The following is a 12,670-nucleotide window of genomic DNA, read 5'->3' on the forward strand; positions in this document are numbered from 1 at the left end:
AGAAACACACATAAAAGGTTATATATTGATCAGCAGATGAAAATAGTGTGATCAGAGGCCCAGAGGAATCTAACCTAGTATTTCCCCTAGGAACAATGGTTCAGTATTTGCTACTTCAGTGTTCACTGTGACTTTAGAGTATAGCTACCAAGAATAACAAGAATCAAGTGAAAGAGTAAAAGAGAAATTTATAAGACTGAAAAAGCACTATGTCAGTGGGACTTGGAAACACCTTGTGAGGTTGAAGTCCCACCTGAACACCACCATGTGAGGTTGTCTTTGCAGAAAACTGTGACACACTTCTATTCCTTAAGAGCACTTATGATGGATTAGAATGGGATCTCCTTTCTAACAGCTGAGAAGCCTAAGCTATGGCTCAGTGCACTGACTCTCACACCTCACTCTCCACATGCATCATCTGGGAACACTTAGCTAAATGCTAATAGGAGAGTCCTACCCCAGAGGTTGATTTGACTGGTATGGAGTACAGCTCTATAATTTAAGAACTGACCTGGTGATTCTAACTTAGCAAAGCACTCTCAAACCTAGGATACATTAGAAACACATGCAGAGCTTACTAAAACAGATTGCTGGGCTCTCCTGTTTATTCAGTAGGTCTGGGATGGGACACCACAATTTCCAATTCTAACAAACCCCAAGGTGTGCTAAATCTTTCTGTCCACAGACCACTGCTCAATAGCACTTCTATCAAAGAGGACTCAATCATAAGCGCATCAACCTAAGTGACATATGACGGCACAGGTTGGCAATGGAGGTCCCTTCAGCCAAAGCTGAACTGTTCTTACCTCTTGGTTCCACTTTTCCTCTATGGCCTTAATTTCTTCTGCACACCACCTTTCCTGTGGCTTGGGTTGCTGTCTGTCAACAGCCTGTCCTAGCTACAAGATCCTCAGCATTCTCCTCATACCCACACATTAATACTGGCTTGGCTCACCCCACATGTTCATTCTCAAACCAATCCCTGGATACAGAGATGGGTTATCTGGCCAGCCTGATGGATATGCCCACCTCAGTTAAAAGAAGTGGGGTTCTCTGACAGACCTATGACCACCTGGAGTAGATGGGCAGAAAACCAGTGTAAAAACCCTAATAAGTGCAATGACAAACCCAAAACAGTGGTTATCTCTTGGGTATCAAGAGGAAGGAGATCTAATGGAGGCTTCAGAAGTACTGATTAGTTTGTTTCTGAAGCTGGGTATTGTATATGGAGGGCTTTCATTTTAATTATCCTTTCATGTTTTATAGTAGTTTATGTGTACACAAATATGTGCACACACAAATGCACAATTTTTAAGTCCAACATGAATATCCATCAACATCAAAGGCTGGCAACACCTAGCAGAGGAATGTAATTCTTAACACACTGGATAGACCTCATCTGTTATTACCCTATCAGAGGCCTAAGAAAAGGGCATCTCTGTTTTGCTTAAATTGAGTTACAGATTCTCTAAGATGGTAGAAGAATGACAGCAAAGGAAACCTTTAGTGCACAGTTCTCACCTTTTTTTATGATGTCACACTTCTGTCAATTTTAACATCCTATTTAGAAGTACCTGCAAAGGCTGCCACAGTATACATAAAGCATGAAAAGGTCATGGCTCTGTTAATCCTGGTATCTTTAATAAATATTGCTACACAGAATTTTTTCCCTCGCCATTTCTAGTCTTTCCAAGTTTTATTCCAAAGAAGAAGAGGGGCAGAGTCTAAATATGTCCATGAAGAGTAATCATTATTACAATGTTCAACTGGACAGAAATAATGACCCAATTCAGCTGGTACCATCCTATTTTACCACTACACAAGTTAAAAAAAGTCAAAGCTTTCTCAATGTGGAAGAGTAGGACAGCTTTTACACTGAAATGGTACCCCAAATGAATGATAAAATCCCTGACTTTTTCTACTATTTATCTTTTTCTTTCTGTTCTTTTTCTTTCTTCTCACGCTCAGCTTTGGCTTCTTCTTCCTCATGTTTTTTGATCAGCTGTTCTACTTCCTTTTGTTTGAGGACCCTGATGACTGTCTTCCCATTCTCTCTTGTTAGTGTGGCAATTTCCACTAGAAGCAAACACATACATTTGTATTATAGGCAGGCACACTCGGTAAACAAACTTAACAGGCTATCATAGTTTAACCTCTTCACATATCCTGAGCCCTAGTTCACCACTCTTCTGTAGTAATGCTGAGTACCTTTGATCTTGCAATGTTTTTATTAGTATTTTTATTTAAATATCTTCCTTCTCTTCGCCCATTCCAACTTTCTGAACTGCCATCCTGTCACTGTCTTGAACAAAGTACAACCAGCTAATTGCTCCAGCCAACCTGCTATTAGCTGTGATGACTAGCAGGAACTACAATTTCCAGTTGAAACCTCTGAAGGTTCAGCCAGAATCTCTAACCAGTAATTACACCTAGGTTTCAGGGGCTTTTCAAATCTCTTTTCAAAAAAAGGCATGGAAAGCAGCTTCCATGGCTATGGACAAGAAAAGTACACTGATATCAAGAGGAGAAGGAATTTTTTGAGTAGAGAAAAGCTGATTAGTGCCCTCCTGGAAATTAGGTAGAGATAGACAACAAAGGGTATTCTGCAAGTAAACGGCATTTTCTAAGGAACATCAGGAGCCAAGTTATCCTGAACTAAATCAGTATGTTAATTCACCACAACTTTGGAAATATGTTTATTTAGAAATACTGTTTTACATGGTCATAAAACTTAAGCTAAATAAAGCATTCAAATTGCAAACAAGGGCTTAAGGTAAGAGTAGGTTCAACAGAGCGGGCACACAACTCATATAAATGTTAAACCTCTGATACAGTACACCATGCACATATAGAAATATGTAGCTACATAGCTACATACATATTATCATAGGTATACACGTGAACAGGTATCAATTGTCAGGAAGTAAGATAATTTTTAACTAAAAGTAGCATGGCTCAGATCTCTATCTATGAACATTGAAAACTCAGGCTGAAATCCTTAAGCTTGGAATGTGGTGTGGGATTGTGGCTCCATAACTTACCAACCAATGCTGACCTTGATAAAATCATTTAAACTCACTAAGCCCCAGTGTCCTCATTTAGTAAATAGGTATAAGGCCACATAAATCACAAGCCTGCTTTTTCAATGAACTAAAATAACTTGTTAAAGGCCTAATATAGTAGCAACTTAATTCCCTTATTCAAGTGAATACATTTGAGGAGTCAACATAAATTACCTTTTTCAGCAGAAAGTTTACTAACATCCATGGTCTTATTTAGGACTTTAATAGCTAAAGCAAGTGCTGACTTCAAAGTCATTTCTCCTTCTTTGTAGTCTTGTTTTAACATGGATACAGCTGCCTATAAAACAAAGAATCAATATATAAAACTTTCTTTAAATTTCTACATATTTTAGAAATACAGGTTAGTCAAAAGAATAATACCTAGATTATTATTGGCATTCAAACCGATATAAACAATTTTGATGGCAAGGAGGATAGAAATACAGTGGGGTGAGGAATGGGGTGGATGTTGATGTTCTATGGATGGAGTCTTTGACCTGGGTTCCTCAGATCTCCAAAGGATCTGTGACAGAATTCAAGGGATCTGTGAACTAGGATGTGAAAAAAAGACTTGACCTTATTTTCACAACTTTTAATTGAAAATTAGCATTTCCTTGAAGTATATAAATGTAGACAATAAATCACACTAGTATCAGCAATACCGGCGACTTCATCACCAGTAGACATCATAGATAGACATTTTCATATCAACTTACGGTCGTTGCAGCTATCTTAAAATACTGCTTTTACTCATCACTACTTCAAAATTATGGTAGTCATTAGACTTTTTGCTAGATTTAAAAAAAATACAAAAATACTCACAGCGCTATTATTTCCAATGCATGTGGCTTTCCATCCCCCATAATTTCCACTAGGGTCACTCTGATAGAGCTGAAAGCCATAGTGTTTATCCCAGCCAATGTAAAGCAATGAAACACCAAAGGGACGTTTTCCTTTAACAAAGAAAAAAACCCCAAACATGAGCAATTTAAATTCAGTATCACTATAGTTACTTGAACTCAGTCAATGTGGCTAAACTGTTTCTAAGAAATTAACCGTTCATAAATTGCTTTGTGTTCTGGCCACCAGAGAAAAGCTTATCAAAAATTCCACTTTTGTTTCTTGGATTTGGACATAGCCAGGAGAGGGAATAAAGACCCAAAAGACTAGTGCTGAATTTCATTATTATGTAAAAAGCAGTTTTTCTAGATACAAAATATTTGGCCTTTCAATAGTCTACTAATAAAACATATGTGATAATCTACACAGTTGAACCCAGTAACTTCATGAAGCAGGAATGTATGAAGTGTTTACTTGTTCATAATTCAATTCCTTTTTACTGTCTCAAAAGATTACTCATAAAAAATTTTAACTTTGTGAAATAAAATTTCCAAAATATTCAATACCTCCAAACTGTGTATAAGCTTGTTTGATATCACACAGTGCTGTGACCAACTGCTCACAAGGAATTGGTTCTTGATACTGCAATAAATACCTTGGATAAAAAGATTGACGTATTAATAGTTTTCTCTAGAAACACAAATACTCTCTAAGCAAAATACCCTCTGAAAAGAAATATATGCCTTGGGGACATCATAATAGTCATTTATAATTTGAAGGGTGAGGAGGGCATGGCAACATCCTCAGATCGTACAGTAAACAACATTATATAAATCCGTTAAAAAAATAAAACCTACAATTTTCAATTAGATTTTTAATGACTTTAATTTTTGCAAATGAGTTCTCCTTACAAATACTGAAACTAATTTATGTATCTTCCTTCAATTACACTACTTATGATCATACCTTTGAGCAATGAGCCTCAGTTCATTAGTCAGAACATTAGCGTCAGAAGTTATGCCTGCCACACTGCAAGCCATGTCCCTTGAGTAAAAGAAAAATATGACCGGTAAGCAGGGAAGATGTTTTCAAAGGGTATTTACAAATATTAAAAGAACCATGTTCTAATAGAAATTCACCATTCTTAATATTCTTCACAACTGCTACACCCTTCAGACAAAAGTTATGGAAGTTTTATCTTTATAGAAGGCTTTCAATTTGATGATATTCAACATGAAAGATAAACAAATGCCACCCTCCAACAGATTTGTCATTACCAGCTTATGAATGAGGCAAAAGAAAAAACACTGGGAAGCTAAAGTAAATCCCAGTAAGATTCAGCATCAAAGAAAAAAAAGTTTTGCCAGAAAGAAAGACTACTGCTTGTTCTTTGGTAGTGAGTTCCCTCAACTCCTAAACCCTGGACTGATGGTGGTTCTGATGAGGGGACCTAGAGGAGGCTATTTTACAGGCCTGCCTAGAAAATCCACGGCTAGGCTCAAACTAGGGGTGCATTTTCTTTCTTTGCTTCCTATTCCCTGATGGCTGCCCTGAATCTCCTACAACCTAGACCCTAGACACCCTCTGTCACTATGCCTTGTTAAGCCTGTAAACTGCTGACTGGGCCCAGCAGTGACCCTGTGGAGGGAAGACACTTCCTCCAATAAGTGTATCAAAAAGACCCTCCAACAGCCCTCACCTGGCCCATCGCTGAAGGAAAAATCTCTGCTCAACAAATACAGCTCTCTGCTAGCTGCAAAGCCCCACACAACCATCACAGAAACTGCAGTAAGTGCACAGAGTGTGGCTAAACTGTTCCCCGACCTCTAGGACACATGTCCTTTGGGAAGATTCAATATAATTCAACAGAATTCTTAAGTAGCCATTCTAAATACTTTGAGGGCCTGCCATATGCCAGATACTAGACTATTTCATTTACTTTATTTTATTAACCTGCCACCATCACTCTAGTAGGCTGTGAGGCCTGGAGAAGTTAAGACATTGGTGTAAAGTCACACAGCTTCTATCAGCGAAGCCCAGATTTAACCCGAATCTATGTGACTACTAAGCCTGTACTCTTATCACTATACAATGTGATGTTTCTCCACTAACACATGGTCCTAGGTCTCAATGAGGTTTCAAGCAAAATAAAAGCAAAAACTGTCAGAAGTAAAAACACAAATAACTGGTCACTTCAATTTTACCATGTCACATAGAACAGCCCCCCCCAAATATGTGAGATCTCACTTATGCGTGAAAGTGAGATATTCTAGACTCTCTAAGATCTCACTTACTCATTCAGTTTATAAATTTTTTCAGAAAAAAAGACTTCATCAAGAAGTTTGTGGATGTTGCGTCTCTCTGCTGCAAGCAAAACACCATCATTTGCTAAAATTCCCAAACAGGTGCCTGCATGTCCAATAGCTTCCATGGCATATTCAACTTGGTACAAGCGACCTACAAAACACAAGCAGGGAGAAACCAAGACTCTCCTCTGTGCTGCTGCACCACTGGTCCAAGAGAAAACAACAATGCTGACAGGCTAAGAATAAGAGCCCCATTTTCTCTCTTCTATGATGCACGTAAATCAACCTGGTGGCCATAATTACTTAAAAGTATAAAAAGAATAAAACAACTTAGGAGGTATAAAAATGTTTATAGGTCTTTTCCCCCTAAAAGCCAAACACTAAATTTTTTTAAAATTTGAGACAGATTAACCAATTTCCATCTTACCTTCTGGGGAAAATATAGTGGTCCTGGAGTCATATCTTCGAGACTGAAAAGGAAAACATACAAGTGATTCCTATGAATAATAAAAAAGCCAACTCCTGCAAGCTCACAAATCGTCTTATAAAACATATCCTGGTACACAAAGTTCGGTGTGTAAGAGGAAACTGATAAGGAAAAGGACACCATTCAATTATCTTTTTCCTTCCAGTTAATTTTCTCATGCAAGTCTATGAGCTGAGTACAAGCAATACCGTTGAACAGGCAACAGCTTTTGGCATGTGTATTAACTCACCATGTTTTCTGTACTTTAATTCCTGTAAAAAGAAAACAGGATCATTATTAAAACAAAATTTTCAATTAAAAAAAAAAACCTGTTTTGTTCACTCCCTTCATTCAGCTAACGTTTAGGGCGCACCAGGCACTATGCTAGACGCTGAAATACCAGGATGGATAAGACCAATCCCTTTCCTGAAGAGCTTACAGGATGGCGGTGGGGTGGGGGAAGGAGACACAGACAGTTATAAAGCAATGTGGAAATAGGGGCACGAAGTGCAGAGTGGGAAGAGGGATGGAGAAAAATCAAGAAAGTATTTTTTGAAAAACAAAAAATGAGCAGAAATTAGAAATAGGAGAGGCAGGAATAAGGTGGAAGGTCTAAAAGGAAGGATAGGGAAGTGCATTTTAAGTAAAGAAAGCTTGATCAAAGGGCACTGAAACAGGATAGATCGCTCAATGGGCAAGAGACCAATTACTAAGTTAAAAAAAAAAAAAAACCCGAAGACGTTAGAGAGCCAAGCAAGTACCCAGATCATGCAGAGCCTTGAATGACAAGAGGCGTGTGCATTCTCCACAGTGATAGAGGATTCTGAACTACTGGAAGGTGGGTGGGCGGTAATCGGCCTCATCATTACTAATCCTGCAAAGGACAGCACTGGGACTCCGCACGGGTTAGCGGAAAAACCGCACTTCCGACTCCAAGGCCCATTTTCCCAAATACTGGAATATGGGGAATTAAGACTGGTAAGATAACCTGGGATCAGGTCCTGACGGGCCCGCGTACCCAGGTAAAAACTCAATTTTCTCTTCAGCTATGGGGTTCCACCGAATGATTCTTGAGCAAAGAGCCAAAGGCATTATTTTACAGAGATTACTCTTACTCTGGCTGTGAGAGACCGAGAGCAAGGTACCCAGTTACGGAGCTGTTGCAACAGGCGGATGAAAGGTTAAGAATGGCCCTGAGCACAGGGCCGAGAGGCCACGGCTAGAGGCCTGCTGCGAGTTCCGATTCGCGCGGAAGCACTTCTCACACTCACACCTGACGTCCAGCACCGCACGACTCGAGTTCACTGCACATCCAGGAGGCTAACGTACCGACTGTTCCCAGAACGGAAGCCGCCCGACTCCTCAGGCCTGACCACCCGCCCGGCCCCGCCGTACTTGCTACGCGAATGGAAGCCCGAGAGCGGCGGCTGGGCAGTCCCGCGACCGGCCTATCACCGAGGCCGCGGGTGCAGAGTCACCGCGTCCAAAGCTCCGCGGAGGCTGCAGGCCGGGACCCGCAGTGCCGCGACACACACCACCCACGACCGCGGCGACGACAGGCAGCTTCCGCGGGTGTCCCGGGGGCAAAGGCTTACCGGACAGGAGACACTAAAGAGCCGAGATCCGCACCTGAACACCTTACCCGCCGGAGAAAGCGCACAACCGCACCTGAGTGCCCGCTGCTAGTATGGCCCCCGCGCGTGCGCAGAACCACGGGGGACGGGGCAGCCGAGGACACGGAAGTCTCTTGGGGGCGGAGCGAGCGCCGGGTGCCTTCCTGGAGGTGGGGAAGGCGGGGGCGGCTGCTCGGACAGAGGCCTCGTCACCTGGACAGGGCACTACCGCGTGGGGAGGAGGAAGGGAAGACCCTGGCCGAAAGCAAGAGGAATTATAGCTAATTTCCTTCTCCTCATTGTGCTCATATTTCATTTTCACTTTCTTTTAAGCACTGGTCAATCATAAATCAGGATAGTGTGAAAATTAGTAAGGAGATTCCTTATTTACAATGGAGTTGGAAATCCCTGAAGGGGGAGCCCTCACCTAGGAACTTTCCCAGGCAGCTTACTTCACATTTCGGGGCAGGAAGAAACCTAGTTTACAACCCCAGTAGGAGGAAGGAAGATTTTCTCCTTACCAATGAGAAGCCATCACCATCCTGAATTGCTTTTCAACAATAGAATTTTGTTCAAAGCAGCCCTTCCCAACTGCCTCCTTTTTCTTTATAATGTAAGGGACCTCTCTCTCACTGAAGAATGACTCTAGAGCTGAATGTTTAACAGTTTTATTAGGGGGTTTCCTTGCCTGCAGTTACATTGCTCTGACTGCAAATATCTTGCCTTGCTTTCTCCGGAGGCCCTCACCCTACTCAGACTACACCCATGGTCCCTGTCTCAACCACACAGACGCAGCATTTATCTTCTTTACTGAAATTGTTATGTTTATGTGTCCATTATCCATCTCTTCTTTCCGCCCTTCTCCCAGCTTCAGTCCCTATATAAATTATCTGCTATTGGTGTTTCGAGTTTCATCAAGATAGAAGGTTGACTAGGTCTGTGTTAATGTGTAGTCATTTGCTCATAGTCTACTCTAAGAAGCAGTCCAGAGGGCAGGGACTTGGTCCTTTTCATGAGGGGTGAAAAACGATTACTGGGGGATTTGGGCTTTGAAAAGGAGGTAATCTGGGAATGAATTGCATTTTGAGGTCTCCCTATCATTTCTGTTCCCAGTTGCACAAGGTCAGCCAAGGCAAAATGGCTTAAGAGCCACACCCAGACAGGTGATGATCTGAAAGCGTCCTCAAGTGGAAGTATAACTTACGGAATTTCCAAAGATCCCTGCCAACTTAGTTCATACTGCAGAATTAAGCAAGCATTAACAGTTTTAAGTGAAAGGTAAAATTTCTTAAATCAAAAGAAGGATCAGTCGTGATAAAATGGAAGAATGAGTTTGAGATAACATGTAAGAATGAGTTTGACAAGTTTGGATGACAGGGTAGTTCAGTCTGACCAGAATGAAGGAGAAAATAGAAATAAAGGAAGAAATGTAAAAGGAGAGATCAAATAGTAGAAAGCCTTCAATGCCTTCAACTCCCGCTGGGAGTTTCCCAACAATGGTAGTCCCTGAACATTAGTCTGTGACCTGTATTCATTGGCCCAATGCTTGCCTTGGCAGCACCGTGGACAAAGTCGAGGTGCTCTATTTGGTCTTTCCCCGAGGCTGTGGGGAGATGATAGGAGGTGCCCTTGGATGCTCCCTTGGGTGAGTGCACTCTCTGTCGGTCCCCTCCCTGCTTCTGACCCGCAGACAAGGGAGGAGATGCAATGAGATATCGAAGATCTTAAAGGGCCAGCCAGGGGACTCAAGGTATAACAGCGCAAGAGTGGTGCTGAGAGGGCACCCATAGTATTTACTGAGCAAATACATGTTAACAACAATAGAATTCTGTGGGGGGGACTTAATAGACAACCATTAACTAACTCTAAATTTAATCCTTGGCAGCAGTCTCCAGTCTCCTGGGGCATGACATATTACATGGTATTGAAACAATAGCAAGGGCAATTAGGTCACAGAAACTGTTTTGGTCTTGTTTGTAATGTTCCTGATCACTTATCAGGAATTACAGTAAAAATAATCAAGTCATATATGATTATACATTTGATTTTTATACTTGATTTATATATTAATCCCACATTTCCCCCTTATTTTTTTAATAAAATGCTGAAGTAGTGGGTAAATATAATAAACATTAGTTTCTAATAGAAAGTTTTTTAACACAGTTTACTTTTTTATAAAAAATAATCTTTCTTAAATCTTGTGATGTGATATCAAGATGGAAAGTCTGAGCTAGACAAGGGCAACAAAACAGCCATGGGTGCAGAAGATTTCTCTCAAAACTGGGGGCATGAGGTTCTAAGCCTCACCTCAGTTGATTCCCCAATTTCTCACCGGATGGCCCCCTGTGACTGTGCCTGTCTTAGGTTGTTCCTTCCTTGAGGAATCTTACCCATCTCTGGCTAACCAGCCATCTTCTGGGGCCATACAGGGAGATGTAAAGTTGGTAAGTGAGAGAGAAGCAATATTCTTTGAAAAGGTTAGCTTTTTACTTCTTTGCAGATTTATGCCCCATGGATTCTATGTCCAGCACATGTCTTAAGGTATCTTTACCAGCTGGAAGGATTATGATACACAGTAATTTTAAGTATGAGGCACGAATTCTAGTAAAGGGCTGTATTTAGGAAGGAAAAAAAGCTATAGAAGTAGCAAAGGAAGAAAATATGAGAAGACTGATTGTTTCTTTGACATGACTTCTTGTAGAGTAACATAAGCATGTATAGGTTTTAACAAACTACTAATTAAATTACGTACACACGTTAACATAACAGGAATACAGATACATAGCAAAAGCAGACCTACAATTACTGGCCATATCTAATGAAACCAAGAAAACTGGTTAGGTAACTCAGGCATTTGTGAAAACTTATTAATAATATGATGAATATTGTCTAACTGATTTTGAATAGTTTGAGAAAAATCAGAAAAATTCCTGGAAACTGTTCACATACCATACGTTCTTTTAACAGCAGGCAGTCTATAGTAGCACGATTCTGAAGCACCGCAACTCGCACTTCTCCTAGCTATTGATTGAGTTCAGATAATACAGAAGCAGTCAAATTCATTGTCTTATTGTATACACAGGCCAGCTTAGATATCTCTTTTTGCATTCCACCGACAAGTCCAGAAACTGGCAGGATGAATACAGCTGCAACTGCAACAGAGGTGGGATCTAGAAGCTTCAAGTTGTCGTCACAAACAGATGGCAGAGCTCGGAGAAATCTTTCATGACTATTTCTGGGATAATCTATTAGAGCAGGAAGGATACATTCCACACCAAATATACCTTGATAATGTGAAGACAGGGCTTACGGTATGGACTTATACCACCTGCCCTGCCACTACGGTGGGCTGGACTGTTGTCTGTTTGCTAGCGCAGTTTACAGTGAAGTCACCGGTTACTCTGAGATACCCTTCTTTATTTGCAGAACACTCAAACATCCCAGGCCAAGTTGCTCCTGGCCTTTTGAGCTTTAACTGATTTCACTGAAGAATGACTCTAGAGCTCAATGTTTAACACAGAGTTTTAGTAGGAGGTTTCCTTGCATGTAGTTACATTGCTCTGACTGCAAATATCCTGCCTTGCTTTTTCCGGAGGCCCTCACCCTATTCTGTCTAAGCTCAAGGACCCTGTCTCATTCCCCCCTCTGCAGATAGAGACCCTAGCTGCTGCTAGGGAAAAGGGGTGTCAAGCACTCCGGCTGTTTCATCCCGAGAGGGGGAGCATAAAGGGTGCGGTTAGGTCTCCATCAGTGGTCAGTTGAGAGGGCCTCGGAAGATAAGCGCTTCTATTTCGGGTTCCATTTATATTACTATTTGCACTTTTATGGCTTCTAGGCTAGATAGGACAAATTGTGTTATTAGGTTAAGTAGCACTATCTGGAGTTGGATTTTCCTTTTTGGAGCAACTTGACAAAATTAAGAATGCATGGCTGAAAATGAGGACTAGAAACAATAAAATTTTAATTGAAATGATGGGAGAAAACTAAAACATCTAAAGACTCATAGCTTGATATTTTTGGGAAACTAGAATTCTGGATCTAGTCTATGTCCCAATGACTAGTATTAGGATTTAGTACAGATAAGGCTGCATTATTGAAACAATACTTTCCTTTAAAATCACCCTCATTTTTATTTATTTAATTTATTTTGGTATCATTAATCTATAATTACATGAAGAACATTATGTTTACTAGGCTCCACCCTTCACCAAGTCCCCCCCACAAATCCCATTACAGTCACTGTCCATCAGCATAGTAAGATGCTGTAGAATCACTACTTGTCTTCACTGGGTTGCACAGCCCTCCTCCGTGCCACACCCCCACATTATACATGTTAATAATATTACCTTGATAATGTGAAGCAAATAATCCATTTTTCTTTTT

General features: G+C 40.9%; 1 protein-coding gene across 3 annotated transcripts; it reads right to left on the reverse strand.

Annotated features, from left to right (window-relative positions):
* Nucleotides 1–1,620: 1,620 nt before the first annotated feature.
* On the reverse strand, nucleotides 1,621–8,403 carry PSMA4 (proteasome 20S subunit alpha 4). 3 transcript variants are annotated; one of them, XM_036907584.2, is made up of 9 exons: nucleotides 8,270–8,403; nucleotides 6,925–6,946; nucleotides 6,636–6,678; nucleotides 6,197–6,359; nucleotides 4,869–4,946; nucleotides 4,469–4,557; nucleotides 3,885–4,015; nucleotides 3,237–3,360; nucleotides 1,621–2,076 (listed from the first exon to the last, which is right to left on the reverse strand). In XM_036907584.2, exons 2-9 carry the CDS (start codon nucleotides 6,925–6,927, stop codon nucleotides 1,922–1,924), a joined length of 786 nt encoding a protein of 261 aa, XP_036763479.1. In that variant the 5' UTR covers nucleotides 6,928–6,946; nucleotides 8,270–8,403; the 3' UTR covers nucleotides 1,621–1,921. The 3 variants fall into 3 exon arrangements, with proteins under 3 accessions (XP_036763479.1, XP_036763480.1, XP_036763481.1); XM_036907585.2 differs by having other exon boundaries at nucleotides 8,304–8,390; XM_036907586.2 differs by lacking the exon at nucleotides 8,270–8,403 and adding an exon at nucleotides 8,004–8,028.
* Nucleotides 8,404–12,670: the final 4,267 nt, after the last annotated feature.

Source organism: Manis pentadactyla, chromosome 11, assembly GCF_030020395.1.
Source record: "Manis pentadactyla isolate mManPen7 chromosome 11, mManPen7.hap1, whole genome shotgun sequence".
In the NCBI taxonomy this organism is placed as follows: Eukaryota; Metazoa; Chordata; class Mammalia; order Pholidota; family Manidae; genus Manis; species Manis pentadactyla.

Coding starts and splice junctions, on each gene's coding strand:
- PSMA4 (XM_036907584.2), bottom strand. Junction 4,558..4,868: donor CTGAGGCTCATTGCTCAAAG/GTATGATCATAA, acceptor TTTTTATCCAAG/GTATTTATTGCAGTATCAAG. Junction 3,361..3,884: donor GCATTGGAAATAATAGCGCT/GTGAGTATTTTT, acceptor TTTGTTTTATAG/GCAGCTGTATCCATGTTAAA.